At 37.6% G+C, this 26,944-nt stretch overlaps 1 protein-coding gene across 1 annotated transcript in view; it reads left to right on the top strand.

The window, feature by feature from the left end:
- Positions 1–19,317, top strand: part of LOC140142577 (organic cation transporter protein-like) — a 31,011-nt gene extending 11,694 nt beyond the window's left edge. Inside the window, exons 10-11 of the mRNA XM_072164570.1 lie at positions 14,855–15,063; positions 18,171–19,317. Coding sequence (XP_072020671.1) covers positions 14,855–15,063; positions 18,171–18,877 — 916 coding nt within the window. The 3' untranslated portion in view covers positions 18,878–19,317. The remainder of the gene's footprint in view (positions 1–14,854; positions 15,064–18,170) is intronic.
- Positions 19,318–26,944: the final 7,627 nt, after the last annotated feature.

The following is a 26,944-nucleotide window of genomic DNA, read 5'->3' as shown; positions in this document are numbered from 1 at the left end:
GGCTATGTTCCCCTGGAATTCTGAGGTGGTGGGTCTTTTGGAGCTGACGGCGTACCGGTAAAAGGGGGTCTCTTGGAGCTGCGAACAAGTCAAATGGGGTCTTTTGGACCTGCGAACAGTCAAAATCAAGGGTCTTTCTTGGCTTTTGGTTGAAAATCGCCTTAAAAAACCCAGAAATATGAGGAATGAGAAATTTTTGGCTCTTTTAGAGCTGAAATTATCAAATTCAATGGTCTTTCGGAGCTCTATTTTGGTCCAATATAGGGGGTCTTTCGGAGCTGCGAAATCCAAAAAGGTGGTCTTTCCGGGGGAACATACCCGTATAGTAATTTGTGTTGAGTGCACCCCCCGGGTACGATATAGAGAGATGAAGAGAGAAAGTAAGAGACAATAAATTGATAACGGAGAATCGGGACTCTATACCATAAACAAATTGAGTGGTAGAAAGAGGAGAGCCTGGAGGAAGGAGGAGAGGGAGAGAGAGAGGACGGATACATAAAGATAGCGAGTCACACACGAGAGGAGAGGCAGATGATATAGGCTATAATAGAGTCAGTGTACGAGAAAGAGTGACAGAGATTGAAGTGACTTGGGCCCCGTTCTTGAGTTATAGGCATCAAGACCAAATAACAAATTTTAGTCTCGAGTCCATGATTGTTCACAGGTGTAAAAAAGTCAACAATGCTCCGATTTTGATCAAAGTGGTCTCAAATTTAATTGTTCCTCTTGGAAAATCATTTGAACCAAATAATAGTTTGCTATATGCCTATCAGGTGTTTCGTTACTTGGGTAACAGGGCAAAAATTCAAAAGCCCATTGAATCATGTTAACCATTCTTTCTACAATCTATGCCCTGACCTATTTTGTGAAGTTATTCAGTTAACAAAACATCTGATATAGCAATCTATTCTTTGTTTTAAATGTTGAGACAACTTTGATCAAAATCGGTGCGGTGCATTTTTTTTTATACCCCTGTGGACAATGGTGCAGATCAAAATGAGACATTAATGACCTTGATTCCTTTGAACACTAATATTGAGAGGAATACAGTAAAATGTTTATTTAATAATCCATATTCGCCAAATTTTTAAGTTTAGAGTCACTAGCAAAGCAAAACATTATGTCCCAATTTTGTCTAGCTCAAACGCGAAATTGACTCGTCTATGGGTAAAGTGGAGGAAACGGGATTACGTAATACCATTTGCCAAAGACACAAAACCTTGGCTGCGATGCAACTCGCACCCGTGACCCTATGATTACGAATTTAATTGGTTTTCACTGTGACTTGTTACTGGAGTCAATAAATAAAAGATGTTTTTCTACATAATTTAAGCTTATGGAGGGCATTCTTTTGGAAATTCTTTTGAAAAAAAATCAAAGAGGACAGGCAGACTGAGGGAGACGAAGTGAGACAGGGAAAGGCACGATACCCGGGAGGGGGCACATCAGAATTTTTTGGGCGGGTATCTTCCCCTGGAATTCTGAGGTGGTGGGTCTTTGGGAGCTGACGGCGTACCGGTAAAAGGGGGTCTTTTGGAGTTGCGAACCGGGCTGCGAACAAGTAAAATGGGGTCTTTTGGAGCTGCGAACAGTCAACATCAAGGGTCTTTCTTGGCTTTTGGTTGAAAATCGCCTAAATGGAATGAGAAATGAGAAATTTTTAAGCTGAAATTATCAAATTCAAGGGTCTATTTTGGTCAAATATAGGGAGTCTTTCGGAACTGCGAAATCCAAAAAAAGGGGGTCTTTCCGGGGGAACATACCCGTATAGTAATTTGTGTTGAGTGCCCCCCGGGGGTACGATATAGAGAGATGAAGAGAGAAAGTAAGAGACAATAAATCCGGAAATCGGGACTCTATACCATAAACAAATTGAGTGGTAGAAAGAGGAGAGCCTGGAGGAAGGAGGAGAGGGAGAGAGAAGCTGAGAGACGGATATATAAAGATAGCGAGTCACAGACGAGGGGAGAGGCAGATGAAGATATGGGCTATATTAGAGTCAGTGTAAGAGAAAGGAGTGACAGAGATTTACATCTTTATAGAGAAGAGAGAACGAAGGCGAGTAAGAGTCCATGATTGTTCACAGGTGTAAAACAAAGTCAACAATCCTCCGATTTTGATCAAAGTGGTCTCAAATTATTCCTCTTGGAAAATCATTTGAACCAAATAACAGTTTGCTATATGCCTATCTCAGGTGTTTCTTTTCTTGGGTAACAGGGCAAAAATTCAAAAGCCCATTGAATCATGTTAACCATTCTTTCTACAGTCTATACCATGACCTCTTTTGTGAAGTTATTCAGGTAACAAAACATCTGATATAGCAATCTATTCTTTGTTTTAAATGTTGTTCCAAGCGGAACAATTTGAGACCACTTTGATCAAAATCGGTGCATTTTTTATTTTTTTATTTTTAATACCCCTGTGAACAATGGTGCAGATCAAAATTAGACATTAATGACCTTGATTCCTATAACTCAAGAACTGTACATCGTAGATAATTCAAACTATACTTTTTTGAACCCTAATAATGAGGGGAATACAGTAATATGTTTCTAAATCCATATTCGCCAAAATTTGAAGTTTAGAGTCACTAACAAAGCAAAAACATTATGTTCCAATTTTGTCTAGCTCAAACACGAAATTGACTTCTCTATGGGCGAAGTGGAGTAAACAGGATTACGGTATTGCCCCAAAACAAGAAACCTTGGCTGCGATGCGACTCGAACCCGTGACCCTATGATTACGAGTCCAACCACTAAACCACTCGTCATGGAATAATTGATAGGAAGAGGCACTCCCTAATTAGCATGAGGCCGCATTCTTATTTAAATTAGCCATTGTGTTATAAATTCATATTCATGTTTACCAGTAGCACTTTACACCACCAGGTAGGGTAAGCCATGAATAATTTAGTGTTGTAAAGTCAAATAAGCTTCATTCTTTCCAGTCTTGAACAAAATAGTAGGCGGAGGCGGGAATCGACCTCGGTACCTCTCGGTTGAAAGGCACAGCGTACGACCACTACGCCAAGTAACTATCTGCTGTGAGACGTGTGATTTTAATCCTTGATATTGCTCAATGGAATAAATCGTGAAATTAAATCAATAATAAAAGAAGCAGAGTTTTATTTTGGGCTCAAATTGGAGACAGCTCTACTAGAGAAAAGGAAAATATTTGTCTTTGCTCTAAAGAAAATATTTAAGTTAGAAAATAATCAAATAAATTTAAATAAATATTTTGAAACAGAATGTTATGCCTCTATTGGAAAAAAATATATTACAATAACTTGTGTGTACTATAATTTATTATTTATTTATTATTAATTACTTACTTACTTACTTACTTACTTACTTACTTACTTACTTACTTACTTACTTACTTACTTACTTACTTACTTACTTACTTACTTACTTACTTAATTAATTAATTAATTAATTAATTAATTAATTAATTTATTATTTAATCACTAACATTTATACTCACTTCATCACTCACTCACTTAAAATTAATCTCATTCTGATGACAAAACAACCCAATTAATTATATCATGAACAATATTATTTAAATTATTAAAATTGTGTAAATTTGACCAAATATTTTTATAATTGTCCCAGAAAGATTAATTTGATTGTAGGTGCATGCAGTAGAAAATAGTCTAAAGACAATAATATGCAAAGTTTAAGGCCTTTTATGGTGGGTATACTTTTGGAGCTACATTTTATTTCAGGTCGAAATATGGTGAAAAAATGAAATGTGTAAAAAACGCGTTTGAAAATTAAAAAAACGTTGTTTTTAAATTTTTTTATCCGATTTGCATAACTTTTGAAAGTTTGTTTAATGTATTATCAAAAGTGCATTATGTTAATGTGTCTAATAATGAAAAACACATTGATATAATGATGATTTTTTGATTTCTCTTGACACCTGTCCCCGGGCACCTGTCTCACTTTAATTTCAAAATGGCAATTTATTGCTCGCATTTATTTCAGAAAAATTAATTCATCCACCAATGCCAAGAAATCTGCCGTCACCACTGTCTATTTTACCTTAATACACACCTATGACGTCGCGCTATTGTTTTACCGCTCCATTATTTTCCACGAATGGAGCGATGATCACAATAACACGCCATTCGTAAATGCCTTTCTCTTTTCTCTGAAAAGCAAATACTTTTCAGGGAAAAAGTACTGGCATTTACGAATGTAGTGTTAATATCAATTGCACTTTTGAAAAGCAAGTATTTGCGAAAAGTGCGGTATTGTTATCACATCACTTCATTCATGCAAAACAATGATACGAAAAACAAGAAGAAAATGATTTTCATTAATACAATAAATTGAGGAAGCGGATAGCAACATTTGCACAGTATTGTCATGGGACCTGAGAGCACATCAGACATATCGAATTGCATGCTGAATACGAGGATTGTCCCTATATCTAATAATAATAATAATTTTGATTTTGTGAAATTCGCGATATAATACAAATTATTAAAATTTCATATTTTTTATATTTTTCCAAATGTAACAGTCCTCGAAGTAAACTTTATAAATCTAATGATATGTAATTAAACTATAGGCCTATGTAGCTGGGATGAAAAGACGACTCAATTGAAAATTTGACCTTTCATATAGAACTTAAACATTTGTTTCCAAAAAGACCTACATTTTTAGTGTTTTGAGGAAAAAATCTTTAATAATGAAGGTCACAATTTTCATATGATTGACGGCTGTTCAACCCAACTTCCTACTATTTACTGCATATCGTTAGATTTATACAATTTACTTTGAGGACTGTTAAATTTCAAAAATATCAATTTTTAATAATTTGCCTTAAAATGTGTATTGTAATCCGAATTTAATAAAAATCTAAATTATTTGATATCAGAAGGATGTGTCTGATTTGCTCTTAGGTGCCACAAACAAAATACGTAAAAACGTCGCTATCCGAGCCCTTACAATGCAATCTGTGAAAAGCAAGTCAAGATCAAAACGGGCAGGTTAAATTGTTGGCTAAGTACGTTGTACTTATTATGCAAGATGTGTTTTACCCTTACTTAGGCTTTACTTCGTAGGCCTTTACTTTTATTTATTTGGACCTTTCTTTCTACGCTTACTGTTTTTTATAACATTTTTTTTCTTCTTTATATTTTTATACGTTTTTAGTGGCTTAGGCCCTACATATAATTTGTCATATTTTGGGCAACATTGCTACATATACATAATACACATTCTGTATCAATGTATTTAGGCCTATGAATCTGTTTATTTTCAAATCGTTCTCTTCGGGCATGTTTAATAATGATAAAAGCCACAGTAGGTCTATTTTCTGTATAATTTTTATTTGTCATTAGTATATCTGATGTTTCATCTGATGGTATTTTGGCATGCTTGAATATTTACTTACATCGATCAGTAGGCCTATCCGATACCGTAAAACGGGTAACTTTGGGCACTTTTCAGAGTTTTTAAACCACTGCTTCCAAACAAAACCAAATATATTTCTAATTATCTCTTTTTTATGACGTTAGGGTTCCCTTCTACACCTTGAAGTTGAAAAAGATTTTTGAATAATTTTGAAAGGGTGCCCTAGGGGTTGAAAATAGCCTGACCAAAGTTACCCCGCATTTGGGGCAACTTTGGTCAGAGTATTACATTCCATGAAGAAAAGAAAATGAAAAAAATAGATCTTCGCTGTATATGGGCAAGGTTTTGTTTTTTGTGACATTTATCCCCATGCAAAATTAAGCAAGCACGCATCCTTGCTCACAAATATCGATTTTATTTTGTCTGAAAAAATGTAAAAAATGCTCATTTTTGGTCAAAATGCCAATATTTTCGCAACTTTCAAAGAAATTGGACATGAGCGACTTCTTCCAAATATATTTCTTAACAAATTGAGACCAAATATGACTAAAAACAATATTGCTGTACGGAAATATGACCATTTAAAAATATATTTGAACGACCAAAGTTACCCCGCTTACCGAAGTTACCCCATTTTACGGTAATTAAATATTACAATGTTAGGGACGCTCCATTTGATTTCGGAAGGGGACTGGAAGTTGAGGTGGCTTTTATTTCGCGTCGAAGGCGGCGAAGTTTGTTTTGTTTTTTGCCGACAAAGTTCAAGGACAATAATAGGCCTAGGTAAAATGTGTTGTAGTACATTTAAAATTTTCGTACCTTTTCGTACCTGATTTTGGTCCTTCTGCTGCGAATCAACGATATATATCCTCGGAATGATTCCATCACAAAATTATCCAAGATAAACAATATTGTCCATAATTGCATGGTTGTTCCAAAATCGTAAACTCGATTCACAGAGAAGAGTATCATTGCCATAGCGATAGGTGTAGTTTTCTTGAGGTTGACAACTGTAATGACCATTTCATATGAGCCTATACATGCTATATGACCTTTTTGCCAATTTTCCTTATTATGCAAAATAGAGACCTAAACGCAACATGACGCAACTACTTCAACAGTTAATACATTAGAAGTGGGCATAAAGAACTATTGATGGTCTAATCACTTTAATGATTTTACGAATCTACGTTTATTCAATTTGTGTAACAAACATTTTAAATCTTTATAATTCAAGAAGGTGGTTACGGATGATTTGAACTAAACACCTGGATCGTGATATGATGGGTATTTCTATAGAAATTTTACATAAAGCTGAGTCGGACTATTTTTGCACTCGCACCTAAAATTTAGTACGATCATTATATTAGTGTATTGTCCGGCATCAATGAGTAATTGATCAATTTGTAAAGAGCAACCTATTTCAATAACACTCCATTCGTGAAAAATAATGGAGCGGTAAAACAATAGCGCGACGTCATAGGTGTGTATTAAGTCGGTTAATGGCCGCGGATTAGAATGTGAGTGGGTAAGAATGGCTTCGCCGCTCCGCGGCTCAGCCATTCTTACCCACTCACGTTCTAATCTTGGCCATTATCCTATACTTATACACACCTATGACATCGTCGCTATTGTTTACCTGCTCCATTATTTTCCACGAATGGAGCGATGATCACATAACACGCCATTCGTAAATGCCTTTCTCTTTTCTCTGAAAAGCAAATACTTTTCAGGGAAAAAGTACTGGCATTTACGAATGTAGTGTTAATATCAATTGCACTTTTGAAAAGCAAGTATTTGCGAAAAGTGCGGTATTGTTATCACATCACTTCATTCATGCAAAACAATGATACGAAAAACAAGAAGAAAATGATTTTCATTAATACAATAAATTGAGGAAGCGGATAGCAACATTTGCACAGTATTGTCATGGGACCTGAGAGCACATCAGACATATCGAATTGCATGCTGAATACGAGGATTGTCCCTATATCTAATAATAATAATAATTTTGATTTTGTGAAATTCGCGATATAATACAAATTATTAAAATTTCATATTTTTTATATTTTTCCAAATGTAACAGTCCTCGAAGTAAACTTTATAAATCTAATGATATGTAATTAAACTATAGGCCTATGTAGCTGGGATGAAAAGACGACTCAATTGAAAATTTGACCTTTCATATAGAACTTAAACATTTGTTTCCAAAAAGACCTACATTTTTTAGTGTTTTGAGGAAAAAATCTTTAATAATGAAGGTCACAATTTTCATATGATTGACGGCTGTTCAACCCAACTTCCTACTATTTACTGCATATCGTTAGATTTATACAATTTACTTTGAGGACTGTTAAATTTCAAAAATATCAATTTTTAATAATTTGCCTTAAAATGTGTATTGTAATCCGAATTTAATAAAAATCTAAATTATTTGATATCAGAAGGATGTGTCTGATTTGCTCTTAGGTGCCACAAACAAAATACGTAAAAACGTCGCTATCCGAGCCCTTACAATGCAATCTGTGAAAAGCAAGTCAAGATCAAAACGGGCAGGTTAAATTGTTGGCTAAGTACGTTGTACTTATTATGCAAGATGTGTTTTACCCTCACTTAGGCTTTACTTCGTAGGCCTTTACTTTTATTTATTTGGACCTTTCTTTCTACGCTTACTGTTTTTTATAACATTTTTTTCCTTTTTTTATATTTTTATACGTTTTTAGTGGCTTAGGCCCTACATATAATTTGTCATATTTTGGGCAACATTGCTACATATACATAATACACATTCTGTATCAATGTATTTAGGCCTATGAATCTGTTTATTTTCAAATCGTTCTCTTCGGGCATGTTTAATAATGATAAAAGCCACAGTAGGTCTATTTTCTGTATAATTTTTATTTGTCATTAGTATATCTGATGTTTCATCTGATGGTATTTTGGCATGCTTGAATATTTACTTACATCGATCAGTAGGCCTATCCGATACCGTAAAACGGGTAACTTTGGGCACTTTTCAGAGTTTTTAAACCACTGCTTCCAAACAAAACCAAATATATTTCTAATTATCTCTTTTTTATGACGTTAGGGTTCCCTTCTACACCTTGAAGTTGAAAAAGATTTTTTATTTTTTTTTTAAAGGGTGCCCTAGGGGTTGAAAATAGCCTGACCAAAGTTACCCCGCATTTGGGGCAACTTTGGTCAGAGTATTACATTCCATGAAGAAAAGAAAATGAAAAAATTGATCTTCGCTGTATATGGGCAAGGTTTTGTTTTTGTGACATTTATCCCCATGCAAAATTAAGCAAGCACGCATCCTTGCTCACAAATATCGATTTTTATTTTGTCTGAAAAAATGTAAAAAATGCTCATTTTGGTCAAAATGCCAATATTTTCGCAACTTTCAAAGAAATTGGACATGAGCGACTTCTTCCAAATATATTTCTTAACAAATTGAGACCAAATATGACTAAAAACAATATTGCTGTACGGAAATATGACCATTTAAAAAATATATTTGAACGACCAAAGTTACCCCGCTTACCGAAGTTACCCCCCATTTTACGGTAATTAAATATTACAATGTTAGGGACGCTCCATTTGATTTCGGAAGGGGACTGGAAGTTGAGGTGGCTTTTATTTCGCGTCGAAGGCGGCGAAGTTTGTTTTGTTTTTTGTCGACAAAGTTCAAGGACAATAATAGGCCTAGGTAAAATGTGTTGTAGTACATTTAAAATTTTCGTACCTTTTCGTACCTGATTTTGGTCCTTCTGCTGCGAATCAACGATATATATCCTCGGAATGATTCCATCACAAAATTATCCAAGATAAACAATATTGTCCATAATTGCATGGTTGTTCCAAAATCGTAAACTCGATTCACAGAGAAGAGTATCATTGCCATAGCGATAGGTGTAGTTTTCTTGAGGTTGACAACTGTAATGACCATTTCATATGAGCCTATACATGCTATATGACCTTTTTGCCAATTTTCCTTATTATGCAAAATAGAGACCTAAACGCAACATGACGCAACTACTTCAACAGTTAATACATTAGAAGTGGGCATAAAGAACTATTGATGGTCTAATCACTTTAATGATTTTACGAATCTACGTTTATTCAATTTGTGTAACAAACATTTTAAATCTTTATAATTCAAGAAGGTGGTTACGGATGATTTGAACTAAACACCTGGATCGTGATATGATGGGTATTTCTATAGAAATTTTACATAAAGCTGAGTCGGACTATTTTTGCACTCGCACCTAAAATTTAGTACGATCATTATATTAGTGTATTGTCCGGCATCAATGAGTAATTGATCAATTTGTAAAGAGCAACCTATTTCAATAACACTCCATTCGTGAAAATAATGGAGCGGTAAAACAATAGCGCGACGTCATAGGTGTGTATTAAGTCGGTTAATGGCCGCGGATTAGAATGTGAGTGGGTAAGAATGGCTTCGCCGCTCCGCGGCTCAGCCATTCTTACCCACTCACGTTCTAATCCTTGGCCATTAACCGACTTAATACACACCTATGACGTCGCGCTATTGTTTTACCGCTCCATTATTTTCCACGAATGGATCGATGATCACAATAACACGCCATTCGTAAATGCCTTTCTCTTTTCTCTGAAAAGCAAATACTTTTCAGGGAAAAGTACTGGCATTTACGAATGTAGTGTTAATATCAATTGCACTTTTGAAAAGCAAGTATTTGCGAAAAGTGCGGTATTGTTATCACATCACTTCATTCATGCAAAACAATGATACGAAAAACAAGAAGAAAATGATTTTCATTAATACAATAAATTGAGGAAGCGGATAGCAACATTTGCACAGTATTGTCATGGGACCTGAGAGCACATCAGACATATCGAATTGCATGCTGAATACGAGGATTGTCCTATATCTAATAATAATAATAATTTTGATTTTGTGAAATTCGCGATATAATACAAATTATTAAAATTTCATATTTTTTATATTTTTCCAAATGTAACAGTCCTCGAAGTAAACTTTATAAATCTAATGATATGTAATTAAACTATAGGCCTATGTAGCTGGGATGAAAAGACGACTCAATTGAAAATTTGACCTTTCATATAGAACTTAAACATTTGTTTCCAAAAAGACCTACATTTTTTAGTGTTTTGAGGAAAAAATCTTTAATAATGAAGGTCACAATTTTCATATGATTGACGGCTGTTCAACCCAACTTCCTACTATTTACTGCATATCGTTAGATTTATACAATTTACTTTGAGGACTGTTAAATTTCAAAAATATCAATTTTTAATAATTTGCCTTAAAATGTGTATTGTAATCCGAATTTAATAAAAATCTAAATTATTTGATATCAGAAGGATGTGTCTGATTTGCTCTTAGGTGCCACAAACAAAATACGTAAAAACGTCGCTATCCGAGCCCTTACAATGCAATCTGTGAAAAGCAAGTCAAGATCAAAACGGGCAGGTTAAATTGTTGGCTAAGTACGTTGTACTTATTATGCAAGATGTGTTTTACCTCACTTAGGCTTTACTTCGTAGGCCTTTACTTTTATTTATTTGGACCTTTCTTTCTACGCTTACTGTTTTTATAACATTTTTTTCCTTCTTTATATTTTTATACGTTTTTAGTGGCTTAGGCCCTACATATAATTTGTCATATTTTGGGCAACATTGCTACATATACATAATACACATTCTGTATCAATGTATTTAGGCCTATGAATCTGTTTATTTTCAAATCGTTCTCTTCGGGCATGTTTAATAATGATAAAAGCCACAGTAGGTCTATTTTCTGTATAATTTTATTTGTCATTAGTATATCTGATGTTTCATCTGATGGTATTTTGGCATGCTTGAATATTTACTTACATCGATCAGTAGGCCTATCCGATACCGTAAAACGGGTAACTTTGGGCACTTTTCAGAGTTTTTAAACCACTGCTTCCAAACAAAACCAAATATATTTCTAATTATCTCTTTTTATGACGTTAGGGTTCCCTTCTACACCTTGAAGTTGAAAAAGATTTTGAATAATTTTGAAAGGGTGCCCTAGGGGTTGAAAATAGCCTGACCAAAGTTACCCCGCATTTGGGGCAACTTTGGTCAGAGTATTACATTCCATGAAGAAAAGAAAATGAAAAAATTGATCTTCGCTGTATATGGGCAAGGTTTTGTTTTTGTGACATTTATCCCCATGCAAAATTAAGCAAGCACGCATCCTTGCTCACAAATATCGATTTTATTTTGTCTGAAAAAATGTAAAAAATGCTCATTTTGGTCAAAATGCCAATATTTTCGCAACTTTCAAAGAAATTGGACATGAGCGACTTCTTCCAAATATATTTCTTAACAAATTGAGACCAAATATGACTAAAAACAATATTGCTGTACGGAAATATGACCATTTAAAAAATATATTTGAACGACCAAAGTTACCCCGCTTACCGAAGTTACCCCCATTTTACGGTAATTAAATATTACAATGTTAGGGACGCTCCATTTGATTTCGAAAGGGGGACTGGAAGTTGAGGTGGCTTTTATTTCGCGTCGAAGGCGGCGAAGTTTGTTTTGTTTTTTGCCGACAAAGTTCAAGGACAATAATAGGCCTAGGTAAAATGTGTTGTAGTACATTTAAAATTTTCGTACCTTTTCGTACCTGATTTTGGTCCTTCTGCTGCGAATCAACGATATATATCCTCGGAATGATTCCATCACAAAATTATCCAAGATAAACAATATTGTCCATAATTGCATGGTTGTTCCAAAATCGTAAACTCGATTCACAGAGAAGAGTATCATTGCCATAGCGATAGGTGTAGTTTTCTTGAGGTTGACAACTGTAATGACCATTTCATATGAGCCTATACATGCTATATGACCTTTTTGCCAATTTTCCTTATTATGCAAAATAGAGACCTAAACGCAACATGACGCAACTACTTCAACAGTTAATACATTAGAAGTGGGCATAAAGAACTATTGATGGTCTAATCACTTTAATGATTTTACGAATCTACGTTTATTCAATTTGTGTAACAAACATTTTAAATCTTTATAATTCAAGAAGGTGGTTACGGATGATTTGAACTAAACACCTGGATCGTGATATGATGGGTATTTCTATAGAAATTTTACATAAAGCTGAGTCGGACTATTTTTGCACTCGCACCTAAAATTTAGTACGATCATTATATTAGTGTATTGTCCGGCATCAATGAGTAATTGATCAATTTGTAAAGAGCAACCTATTTCAATAACACTCCATTCGTGAAAATAATGGAGCGGTAAAACAATAGCGCGACGTCATAGGTGTGTATTAAGTCGGTTAATGGCCGCGGATTAGAATGTGAGTGGGTAAGAATGGCTTCGCCGCTCCGCGGCTCAGCCATTCTTACCCACTCACGTTCTAATCCTTGGCCATTATCCTATACTTAATACACACCTATGACGTCGCGCTATTGTTTTACCGCTCCATTATTAAATTCGTAAAAAGATCAATTCATCAATTAATCAACCCATACATCAACATATCAATCAGTCAATCTGTCAGTCATTTAGTCTCACGTCATCACAAGTCATAAAATTAAAATTGATCGACAACTTGATTGGTCGATCAGTTCATTGTTTCATTGTTTGATAAGTCTATTGATCGAAATTGACTATTATATAATTATTAATATTGTTATTGTTTGATTGATTGATAACTTGAAGAATTGATGTATCAATTAATTCGTTGAGCCGTTGCAAGTGAGTACGTGAAATGTTTAAGAGCTGAGTTACTTCAATAGGCCTAAATTAAATAAATAAATAAACAAGCAAATAAATAAATAAATAAATGAATGAATAAATAAATAAAATAAATAAATAAATAAATAAATAAATAAATAAATAAATAAATTAATTAATTAATTAATTAATTAATTAATTAATTAATTTATTTATTAATTTATTTATTTATTTATTTATTTATTTATTTATTTATTTATTTATTTATTTATTTATTTATTAATTTATTAATTTATTAAGTAATTAATTCATACATTCATTCATTCATTAATTAACTAATTAATTATTAGATGAATAAATAAAAGTTGTGCAAGAAAAATAAATGCAATAGATGTCCCATTTCGTTTACGGCTATCTATCTGTATATTTGTTTTGTTTTCATAAAATTGCTGTAGGCCTATTTCTCTTTTGAAATCATTAGGGGCTGTGCAATAGTTATGATCCCTGGGGGAGGGTAAAATTGGGGGGGGGCAAGAAATTTTTTGGCGAGCCGCAAGGGGGGGCAAGCAATGTTTGGCCAGCCGAGAGGGGGGAAAGCGATTTTTGGCACACATCCATGGGTGCGTTTTAAATAAAACGCTCTAAAAGGCTTCGAAAAACAGTACGGAAACGCTTTAATATGCAAATTTTCCTGCTCGCCGCGCTCGCAACATAATAAGCATACCCGCAAATCATTGGCATGTGCAAGAGGGGGGGGGGCTAAGAATTTTTGGCGGACCGAGAGGGGGGTGCAAGCGATTTTTGGCAGGCTGAGAGGGGGGAACGATATTTGGCGGGCCATTCGGAAATTTTACCCCCGGTAACGTACTGTTATCCTAAGCCTTTTTAGAGCATTTTATTTAATAGGCGTAGGCCTACCATGAATAGGGCCTATGTGCAAAAAAAAACCCTTCCCCCCCGGCTCAGAATTACTTACACAGCCCTTGATAATCTCCGGGGATAATCTCCAAAATCATTCAATCATTCTTTTGATAGACCTAAACTCTTCTAGTAGGCCATAGATTTTAAATACTATGAGTAGGCCTATACGTATTCAGCAAGTGACATGTAGGCCCCTACAAGTGCTATAAACGCCGTGCATCAGTGTGTCACTTCATTAATATTACTAACCGGCTCACACGCTGTAGTGTATAAATCAAAATTCAAAACACTCGGGTGATTACATAATCAGTGGCCTCAGCTCAATTGAGGGCGTTTCAATTTATTACGTGATTTGGGAAATGCACAAGATCAAATAGAACGGCGAGTAATGATTATTTACTTGTTTTTAAAAACAAACTGCTTAGGGCGGTAATACAACGTGTACGTCCGATAACAATAGATTGAATGATATTTATCATCACACGAGGAAACAAAAACAAACGAGGTCAGTGGAGGTCAGTGGTCTCAGCTCTCAGAGGGGGCGCACTTTCAAGCTTGGTACTCGCATTGAACAGACAAAGTTCGCAAACTGAATGGCGGCTTTATTTGTCAACCGTAATTAACATAATCAAGGGGTCGAACATGCTAATATCCATAACCGATCGATAACTGGACTCATTTTCTACCAAGCAAACCAGCGGGATTTGTCATAGGTTTGCGTGTGTAATAGAATAACCGTGAATTTAGTGTCACCCCCGTGCACTCGTGTTCCCACCATTCCGTCATCAATCTTACTATCACAAGTTATATGTGGTCTATCCTTGCAGGAGTGTAGGAATGGGCGTGTCTAATGTTGCCTGTTTCGTAGGTGCTATGTTGACACCCATTCTACTTACACTTAGCAGTGTTTGGGAGCCGTTGCCATATTTCGTCTTTGGTCTACTTGAAATCGTCGCCGGTATTGCAGCTTTATTGTTGCCTGAAACGCTGGGCAAGAATTTGCCGGATACGTTAGATGAAGGAGAGAAATTCGGAAGTAAGTTCCTGGTACTATCGCAGCAGATAAACTAAGCCAAAAAAAACTTATAATTTTTCACAAGATCATATCTTAGAATTCTGTCCATCAAAACGAACCAAAATTACACACAGGATTACCTCAATACTCTACTCTAAGCACATGTCAGTAACCAAGCAGTTGTCCAACTGACAAAATGCACTGACATGGAACAGCTTCCTGGACCAAATTCACAGTCCAATTATTGGCACCCAGTTCAAGTAATCTGTGAGAATGTGAATAAGGTCCATGCACAGATGATAATTCCCAAAGAGTTCTTGTGCTGGGTGCCAATTATTGGGCTGTGAATGTGGTCCAGGAAGCTGTTCCATATCAGTGCATTTTGCTGTTGTTTCAGTTAGACAACTGCTTGGTTACTGACATGTGTTTAGAGTAGATTATTGAGGCAATCCTGTGTGTAATTTTGGTTAATTTTAATGGACAGGATTTTAAGATATGACCTTGTGACAAATTATAAGTTTCTTTTTTGGCTCAATGTATATTATAAACACAGTACAGTAGAAACTCTTTACTTTAAATCTAAACCTGCTCATGTTCTGATCAGTTGACTTGACGTGCTTGTGTGCAGCATCTTGTTAGCTCTAATTTGATATCGCATTTGCTACCAAAACCTCTAAGGGTGGTGCAATAATTATGTGTACCTGGGGGTGGGGGGGGTGAATTATAGGGGGGGGCAAAGATTTTTTGAGCAGGCCAGAAGGGGGGGCAAGCATTTTTTGGCAGGTCAAAAGGGGGGGTCAAGCGATTTTTGGCAAGCAAGCAATTTTGGCACAGATATTTTGGGTACCGTTTCTATATTACGCCCTAAAAAGGCGTAGGAAAACGTTAGGAACACATTCAAATATGCAACATTTCCTACTCGCTACGCTCGCATTATATGATAAGACAATTTCAGGTTTTAAATTCGGGTTCCCCAAAATCTTGCATGTGTAAGGGGGGGGCAAAGATTTTTGGCACGTCAAAGGGGGGCAAAGGTTTTTGCCACGTCGAAAGGGGGGCAAAGATTTTTGGCATGGCCAAAGGGGGGCAAGCGTTTTTGGCAGACCATTTTGAGAATTCACCCCAGGGTACACATAATTATTGCACCACCCTAAATTGGCAAAGATTGATAACAAAAATTTCCGGTAATGCCCGCGACGATCCCCTGTCGACTATCCCAAGTGCCCAATTTATTCAATTTGTTATTTGAAACGCACGGATTGTTACAATTATTTCTGTATTATGTGCAGATGATGCGATCGATTTTACCTAGCTAACGTTCCGGGTTATGTCATGGTCACACTCTGCAATACGCGGATTCAGGGGTTCTCTATAATTAAAGACAGAGATAAAAACAATTTATCGCGTCTGATGTCTCTGTCAATTACGATCCTTGATTGGTTTACAGGTTAATCAGCGCGTAAAAGGAAGACCGATCTATCTGGTGCTGATCGGAGAAAAGGAATAGCAGCAAATGGCGAAAAATTACGTACTTTTACAAGGCAAAAAGCAACTTTTCTAGGCATTGTGGACATGGTGCCTTCACCAAAGAAAGTTTCCTACTATAAATACCTAACTTTTGAGATGGTTTGCATGTCGAAAGGTGCAAAATTAACAATAAGGCGCCCGGTTATAAATCCGCGTTCAGCAAGTCATCATCACGACAATTGTAAACAAACCGTGCTCGAATTTGATTGACAGATGACGTCAGACGCGATAAATTGTTTTTATCTCTGTCTTTAATTATAGCGGAAGTCAATTTGTGCCGAAATTCCTCCCCACAATGCAATAAGCGTATTGCATAACAATAGATACAGTTCGGAGGTTAATCCATCTCCTTTGTTATGCAATACGCCTATTGCATTGTGGGAAGGAATTTCGGCACAAATTGACTTCCGGTAGAGAAACCCTAAATCCACGTATTTACTTCTACAGCTCTGCGTGCTCCTTTTTTAATTTGCAACTTTTACAAATGTACCACATTTCATAAACTGGTATCAATGTTTGTCAATTTAGAGCTTTTGGTAGTAAATGTGGTATCAAATTAGAGCCAACAAGATGATACACACGATTGTGTCAATCAAATCGCCGAAACATAAGCAGGTTTAGATTCATGATGGATGGGTTACATTAGTGAGGACTTTCTTTTTGTGTCGTGTTTATAAGCACATCACAAAAAGTAACTATCCACCATTTGGAGAACAACATAATGTGAAGATAGATTTGACATTATACCGTTTGCTAGATATATTTTAAGCTATGGTGTACTAAGGGATAGTTGTTTTTTTGTGTGATGTATTTACAACTCTACATATTGTTATGAGTTTGACAGACTGTCGAATCCGGATTCGTCTTTTGTTAATATTCGTGTTACGCATGAATTGGTTTTGAATAGAGGTTATAAATTGCATATCCTATCAGCGACTGCTATACCTTGTTTAGGACTTTCAAAAGAAGTACCTGCATGTGAAACCATGACTGCTTCAAAATAGCCCGCCAAAGTCATGCAGGTAACTCCAGGTCGTGCATTGAATTGGATTGAATGAGGAATACTACGGGAATCGGCGCCTTTTGTTAGAAGTCACGCATGAGTAAAGTGGATAACCTCTATTAGCGAACAGTGATTTAGCTCCAGAGGGCAGTATTTGTAACGGTGATCAGCATCCACCGCACTGTGCAACACCATTAGCTAACCTTGATTTATGCCGCCTTTTCGCTTACTTCAATATCAAACTGATCACCGTACAAAAATATATATGCTGCTCTCTGGAGCTAAAGCCCCTACTCCTTGTCCGGCGTCTTCAGCGGATGTTATTGCTCTGAAGATTGTTGTTGCTATAGTGATGTAGTACTAGGACACCTCCGATGACGTCACAGATCTTGATGACGTCACAGATCTTGATGACGACAAACTTGAAGATGTTGTGCCGCCCCTTGAGTTGTCCTAGTACTACATCACTAACAACAACAATCTTCAGAGCAATAACATCCGCTGAAGACGCCGGTTGACCCGGTGAAAGCGCTCCGGTGAGTATACCAAATTTGAGTAGCGTAAAAGTATAATTTTGCTTTAACTAAATTATTTGCAGGTAATCGGCTACGCAAGTTTTTCGGCAGATTACCAGCTGTACCGATACCGACAAGAGGACCTCAATCCAGACCATCTTCCCTATGGATGAATAGTCCTACCTATGAGAAAGTAGATGACAACGACAATAATACACACAATACGGATACCCCCGGGAAGGGTACAAGTCAACCCGACTCCCTATGGATTCCGAAACCGCCGCGTGGAGATATGTTTGCTGAAAAGGTAGATTCTGAAGATGACGATAAGCCTGTAATAGATGACACGTATGATGATGATGATGATATGTCATCAGCTGATGAGACTACCACCATGGAATTGTCAACTTTCAGAGAAGAAAATGAGAGTAATTTGAAAATTCCTGATGAAGAGAAGACTGATCAAATTTTAGAGGAAGAGGAGATGAAAATGGATGATGCAGAGGAGGGGGTAGTGGAAGAGGAGGAGAGGACGAAGGAGGAGAGGGAAGAGGAGAGGAAGGAGGAGGAGAGGGAGGAGGAGAGGACGGAGGAGGAGAGGGAGGGGGAGAGGAAGGAGGAGGATTTTAAGGCGGTGGGGCAGATGGATGGTGATGATAATCAAAATGATGGTGGTAGTGATGGTGATGACAATCCACCTTCAGAATCTAAAGAACATTCAGATGATGACATTACAGGGAAAACAGATGACATAACAGAGAAACTAGATGAATTGTCAGCAGGAGAATGAACAGTCTAATTATGTGACATTTGTCAACTTTCTGGTAGTATAGCATGTATAGGGGGTGCGCGTGTCATGAATGACTCGGCACGACATTCGTAGCGTGTAGCAATTCCACGAAAATCTAAGGTTCACAAGAAGACTAGTGCCTTAAAGAATATCATCACTATTTCACGGCTTTTTTCGTTCAGCAATCGATGGTATTTATAAATAACTATTTAATTCAGTTATAGAGGGTCAGTAGCATACCCCACATAGTGACTCAGCATATGACACCAAGGGCCGGTTTCTTGAAGTGTGGCTGGTGGTTTGGCTTCCTAAGCCATCAGGCTGTAAGCCCAGTTAGTCCTATATACCAGTGCTCACACTTTCATATCGTGCATCACCTAGAAATCAATGAAATGGATCCACATTGGAAGGGCTAGCCTGCTGATTTATGAAGCCTGACCACTTGCAGTAGCGTGTCCAGGGGGGAGCTTTGGGTGCTGAAGCCCCCCGCACTTTGTTAAAAATCATGTAAAATCAGCCGTTTTTTGGCGATTTTAGCCATAAAGCCCCCCGCATAAATCTGAAAAAGGGGCTTAGCCCCCCGCAGGAAAAGATCCTGGACACGCCGGTGCCTTGCCAAGCAAGCTTTGAGAAATCGGAACCAATTTTTATCAGGGAAGGCCACTTCTATTAATTCCAGGAACTAAACTCCTCGAAAATTTGGAAAGTTTTTTTACAAGCATCAATAGCTCAGATTATTTGTGATATGTTCATATCGTGTTGCATATGAATAGACAGCTAAATTCATTCCCCTTTACAATGACACCACATTGAAACAATCGCCTTTTTCACGGCTGGGTACATGTACACGTACATGCCTTGTGAATGCAATGGGGTCTCAAACAGAATGTGCCAAACCCGGGTGCCAAATTGACCATTATTCTGTACAGCAAGCTGCTATCCCATATCTTCACTATCTGCGACCTAAGGGGGCTAGCATTTTCTTCGGAAGGGGGGGGGGGTCCCAAATATGTCGGTGACCGGAGTCAATTTTTTTATGACCCCCCCTATCGCGGGCAAAATTTTTTTACGACCCCCCCTATCGCGGGTCGAAAAATTTTATGACCCCCCCCCCTTCCAACTACACAGACTCAAGAAAAATTATTCATTGCCGGAACTAAGGCGCGGAGCGCGTCAAAACTTAAAAGTGAAGAAAGTGTGTGGAGCGCGGTAAAATTTTTATTGTAAGTGTAAAGAAGGCGCGCGTGAGCATGTAAAAATTCGACTGCGAAGTTAAAGAATGCAAAGCACAGCGCGAAAATTTTAAGTCACCAGCCCTAAATAATTCTATAACCCCCCTATTTTGGGTGTTAAAAAAATTATAACCCCCCCTATTTTTGGTCTGAAAATTCTATGACCCCCCCCAGTATTTTTGGGACCCCCCCTTCCGAAGAAAATGCCAGCCCCTAATGCAATCCTCCAAGGTCACAACGCTCGCCCCCACAGAGCCAGAATAGACTACATAGATACAATGGGAGTAGAGAGAATGGAATGGCCTGCCATCAACCCAGACACCAACCCGATTGAACACTTGTGGGACCAGCTTGGCCGTGCTGTGCGTGCCAGAGTGGTTACGGTTCGCTATCTCTAAGGTTCGCTATCTCTAAGGTTCGCTATCTCTAAGGTTTGCTATCTCTAAGGTTCGTTATCACTAATTACGAAAAAGGTCCGCTATACCAAAGGTTCGATATCACCAATTTTGAAAAAGGTTCGGTATTTCTAAGGTTCGATATCACTAATTTTAAATAAGGTTCGCTATCTCTAATTTTAAAAAGGTCCGCTATCACTAATTTATTGAAGGTTCGCTATCTCTAAGGTTCGCTATCACTAATTTAAAATAAGGTCCGCTATCTCTAATTTTAACAATCCCGGTATCCCTAAGGTTCGCTATATCTAATTTTAAATAAGGTCCGCTATCTCTAAGGTTCGCTATATCTAAGGTTCGCTATCTCTAAGGTTCGCTATCACTAATTTCAAATAAGGTCCGCTATCTCTAATTTCAAATAAGGTCCGCCATCTCTAATTTTAGATAAGGTTCGCTATCTCTAATTTCAAATGAGGTTCGCTATAGCGGTCCTTTATTAAAATTAGAGATAGCGGACCTTATTTGAAATTAGAGATAGCGGACCTTATCTAAAATTAGAGATAGTGGACCTTATTTAAGATTAGTGATAACGAACCTTAGGTATAGCGAACCTTAATCGAAATTAGTGATAGCGAACCTTAGAGATAGCGAAGCATGATAAATTAGGGATAGCGAACCTTAAACAAAATTAGTGATAGCGAACCTTAGGTATAGCGGACCTTTATTGCAATTAGTGATAGCGAACCTTAGAGATAGCGAACCTTCAATAAATTAGTGATAGCGGACCTTATTCAAAATTAGTGATAGCGAACCTTATTTTAAATTAGTGATAGCGAACCTTATTTTAAATTAGTGATATCGAACCTTAGAACTAGCGAACCTTATTCTAAATTAGTGATATCGAACCTTAGAAGTAGCGGACGTTTTTTTAGGTATAGCGAACCTTTTTCTCTATTAGAGATAGCGGGATTCTGATCTCCATAGACTTTACACGTTAGTGATAGCGAACCTTAGAGATAGCGGACCTTAGAGATAGCGGGATGTCACTTGCCAATGCAATCAGTTTCCAAACTTTTGAAAGTTACCTTTATACTTAGTTTCCCCAAACTTGTGTTGAGTTTACACGACTCCTACATCTTCCACGGGAGAGTTTGGAATTCAAATGGATCCATTATCTTCAAAAGTAGGAAAGAATGAAGATTTACTCTTTTGAAAATAGGACGTAATAATAATATATAGATGTATCCAACTTCAATTTGTTGAGTCGTTTTGTTGGTTTATTCAATTTCCTGAAGTTCACAAGTATCCGTGTTGAACTTGATCTGGGCTGAAATTTTATAAATTAACTTGAAGAGCAGCAACGACACCACTTGCATTACATTCCAGATGTTAAATCTACCACATATGCAAATTTCGGGCAAAAATGATTCGGGCGTACTTATTTTAGGTTCGGTTTTCTATTACTGATCTGTACATGTAGTCTGCCAGGCACACCGACATCGCCCGGTTAATAATTACATTATACAGCCAAAGACACTGAAATGAATACCCGGGATCGATACACGTAAATGAGCTATGCACGATTGATATTCAGACGATAAATCTTTGGATTAAGGGTAGAAAATGATGAATATCTCCCGTAAATGATTTCGTATAAAGAAACCAGATCTGGTTCCTTGCACTTCAACATGTTCAACGGATATGATAGTCGTTAGCTTGTGTCTTGAGAAAGATATTCTAATTTTCTGATGTGAGCACTTACTCACATTGCGTATACATGTTGACTCACACACAAGAGGTCACACACACACCCCCACCAGTGTGAACACTCACTCTCATGGCGTATACAAGCTCACTTACACTAGAGAAGTAAATTACCCAGGTATTGACAGTAGCCTTAGTCGGGGATGTCCCTCGGCTCATGCGTCTTAAAGGTCGGAACAAAATGGCCATGCGTGGCTGTGGATTCAACCTACCATGGCGATTTCTGCCATGAAGATATCGGGGCGATGACACTGTGCCAGGCGGATGTTTTCCAACTCCACATGCCAAGAACTTTCATGTTCTGTAAAATCTCGTCAAGTTAGGCATTTAATACTTGAAGCAATAACACTATTCCACACAAATATTGCCCTCCCCATACTGGGGGGGGGGTCTCTCCCTGGTTGAATATATACGGGGATGTTCCACGGTTTGGGGGTAGCTTTTCAACGATTTTGGTGTATCGATGGGTGGGTTTTCAGTGAAGACCAATGCACTCAATTGGGCGCATTTTGGCAAAAGTGTCCTTAAAAGCGCCCGATTAGGGCACATTTGGGCGATGGGTGCTTTTTGTGGAAAATTGGTATACCGATTGGCAGCAAAAGTAGGTATTCGCTTACTTGCACGGTTCCGCCATTATGCACTATGTGCGGGAGAGCCTCGAACTGGCAGCATACATGAATGGGAATTGAACTAGTCATAACGTTCTGTGTAAGGTTACATAATTCTTCCTTTCATGTATGCTGCCAGTTTGAGGCTCTCCCCGCACATAGTGCATAATGGCGGAACCGTGCAAGTAGCGAATAGAGAAAGTCGGCATCATTTTTCTTCAACCTTATCCGGTTTGCCTCTTGAAAGTCAAAATATAATCGGACGTCTTGCGGACGTTTTGACCCAACGGTTAATTGTCCATAGACGAGTTGACCTCAATGTTTATCAACAAAGGCAAGGGACCGGTACGTCGATATGCTTGAGTGAACCCTATGCAACCTTTACACCGTTCAATAACCTTATTCTGATGTGGCGGGAGTTTTAAAAACAGGAGCCCTGAACAAAATATGATGCGTGCGCATACTGCCAGGCAAAATACAATGGAAACTGTTGATGCGTGCGAATACTGCCAGGTATTGACGTCAGAAGTCAACTCGTCTATAGTGTCTTGCGCATGGGTAAAATTTCCAGCAGCATCTTCCGCTATGGAAGACGAGCAGAGTCACATAGCTGATCACTTGAGTGGAAACGGATCATCGCGCACAACGTATAAACACGACGGGCAGCCGAAATGCGACGTCTTGGCACATCGAAAAACGCCCGAAGACCGACTACATTTAAAGGAAGTCTCCGGCAATCGCAACATTATGCCTTATAATGCAAGAAAAATAATTATCAAGCACGAATCGCGTGGTTTTATTTAAAACAAACTCATAGTGACCATGAAAACGAATAAAAACCTCAGTCTCTCAACACACGATATTCAAAATTCCCGGGCGCCAAAATGGTCGAGTTCAATAATGACGTCCGAGTAATACAATTACAAAGGTTGACGACAATCGAGCACAAATAACTATTACGGCATTGCACAGGAATTTTGAATATCGCGTGTTGAGCCAACAGTTTTTATGGTCTATGAGCTTATATGAATTTGTTTTAAATTAAACCATGTGATTCGTGCTTGATAATTATTTTTCTAACATACGAGGCATAATGTTATGATTGCCGGAGACCCTCTTTAAGCTTATGCTTTAAAGGCCAAAATAATGTCGGACTTCTTGCGGGAGTTTGCCGCTGCGTCAGACGTCACATGTTCTGTTCTCCACAACGTTTATTAGTTGTTCGCTGCCACCTTCCATTGTTTCTGCTCAAATGATTACCCCATTGTTCGAGTCTTATCAGGAGGGTGAAAGTGCATATAGGAACAATGCCAAAAACTACGTCACGCCGGTCACGCTATTGTTCGACTTAAACTACATCATTCGCCATTTTGTAAATATTAACGCATGATCGTTGCTTTGAAGTTTCCACCGGATAGTCTGTGGATAGCGCAAGAGCATGCTTTGACCATGCGCAAAAAATGAATATCATGAAGATGTTTAAGATTGATTCTTAGATGTTTCAAAAATTACCGTCATATTGCATAGATTCATCAAAGAATGGTTTGAAGTACTAACCTTATTTAAAAAAAAAAAAAAATCGGGAGAATTTTACAAAATCAATGTTTTTACCTGTCGGTATTACAACTCGTGAAACACATTAGTGATGTGCCTGGGTGACCTAATCTACTAACCTTTAACGTTTCCTCTATGAACTCTAACCCTCCTGCAATATGGCGCCTATTGTCTAGAGTTAAACTACATCATTCGGTGTGTTACGTAATAGCTACGATGCCTATCCCTTTATATCCCTGGTCTTATACAGCCATAGACGCTGGTGGAAAATTAGCCCTGCGTTTGTCGCAACGGCAAAACGCCCGCGAAGGCGTCGTACCATATTTTGACATGACATTAGGCAGTATTTTCGATTTCCACGACTGATGGTTCTGCGACGGTAAAACCCTGGGGTAAAACACCGAACATTGTCGACTTTGTTATGCGTCGTCCGAATTCTACAACACGCGAAGAGTCCGCCAACTGTAGTGTCGTCGACAATAACGTTTGGTGTTTTACTGTCGAAGAACCATGGTCATGGAAATCGAAAACTCCCGATTTTAACGCTGCGGAGAACGGAAAGCGCGACGTGTGACGAAACATGTACAAATCCAAAACTATAATTAATCAATAATTACTATAAAACTACGACATTTTTGTGGTCATCGGTTTATTCAAATTCATCCCCGTTGTATCCTATGAATATTCAAAATCAAAATGGTTGGGTATTATGTGGGAAAACATTGTCCAAGAAACCGTCATTAAAGCAATCAACTTTACGAAAATCTGCAGGCCGATGTTTGCTAACTGTACATGCCAAGAATTTTCATGTTCTGTAAAATCTTGTCAACTAAGGCATTTAATACTTTTATGAAGCAACTATACTATTCCAGGGTTTTTTGTCAACCTTTTTCGTAACTGACCACTTCGCTACCGTTTGGCTCTGCTAACTCCAATTATGCCATACCGGAGTTGGCTTAGCGGAAACCTGAAAGCGAGGCCCAAGATGTAAATTACAAACTCAATTAATATGCAATGGTAACTATAAGGACTATCTAGCCGAGATTTGGTACATATGTAGTACAAGTATAATAGAATATTTAATCTGCAATGTTATTATAGCTCATTTTAATTTGTCAAGAAATTAGCAAAATGCTAAACACAATATGTACTACATATGTGTACCAAGTCTCAACTAGATAGTCCCGATAGTTACTTGGCAAATTGCATAATTGGGCGTATGTGATTTACATCTTTGGCCTGGCTCACAGTTTTCAGTTCGCTAACTCCGTAATAAATTTGTGAATATTCTCAGTCATCCAGGTAGATAAACATAATAAAATGAATATTAAATCTTTAATCTGGAGTTACTATTTTTGATAACTCCGTAATAATTGATGTGCAGCCAAACGCCGCCAACGGCAACGAAGTGGTAAATTATGACAAAGGTGGATAGTTGTTGACGAAAAAACGCGGATATCCAAGGCAGAATTTTGAAAGCTGGATATTCCTTTGTTTTTTTAAATGTTGGTGGACTAAAGAATCTGGAATTCCAAACAAACAAGCTGGAATTCTAAAATCCACTATGGGGACGGGGAGGGCATTTTTTCTGAATAGCCCTGTGCCGTTTGAATAATGCATATTCCCCAGTTAGGGATGAAACCAAAACTCGTCCGGCGGTCAACCGGCGGTTCTGTCCGGTTTTCATTTTTTAGAACCGGACTGAACCGCCGGTTGACCGCCGATCGAGTTTTGATTTCGTCCCTTAATTACGGTCGTAGCGGGAAACGGCGTTGAAGGCCTTTGGATTGCCGAGGTAAAGCCTCGAACCATGTGCTAATCCAGTTGAATTCAATACACCCCCAATAGAAGACATGACGTCACCTTAATCTCCCACACAGGAAGTGTAGATTTCAAACGGAGTCGCCCATTCTTGTAATCGCATTTGAAATTCACACTCCCTGTGGGGAAATGAAGGCCATATCTTCCATAGGTGGTGTCTGTGTGTGGATTTAAAGAGGAAGCCCCGCCAGAGCAGTTCTTCTGGGGTGAACAAAACCTGCCTGGTAATCAAATTAATCATTGACAAGGTTATCTCTAAATTTGACATGTGTTAATTGATGTACTAACATTAAAACATCAATAAGCACCTATCAAAATGAGAAAATGTGATAACCAGGCAGGTTCGGATCACCTCAGAAGAACTGCTCTGGCGGGGCTTCCTCTTTAAGAGGAACAGCCCATTCTTCCTGAATTTAAAATGCAGATTATTAAAATATGGGTGGACACATGCAAGTTATGAATAAAGCTGAATTTATACTCGATCTCTGAGCGATTGGTATTCGACCATTGAGGTAGCATGCACACCAGTAGCGCAGCGCAACATAACAAAACAAATCGCTCGTCGCTACGCGATGGAGTACTATATAAATTCAGGTTCAATAATTATAATCTAGTAGTATTAATGAAGACCAATTCATAGTATAACAGCAAAATATAAATTTATATTTCTTATATTTTCGATATCAAAATCTCTAT

This window comes from Amphiura filiformis, chromosome 20 (genome assembly GCF_039555335.1).
Source record: "Amphiura filiformis chromosome 20, Afil_fr2py, whole genome shotgun sequence".
In the NCBI taxonomy this organism is placed as follows: Eukaryota; Metazoa; Echinodermata; class Ophiuroidea; order Amphilepidida; family Amphiuridae; genus Amphiura; species Amphiura filiformis.
Note: the sequence above shows the minus strand (reverse complement) of the source record. Positions and strands in the feature narration are given on the sequence as shown.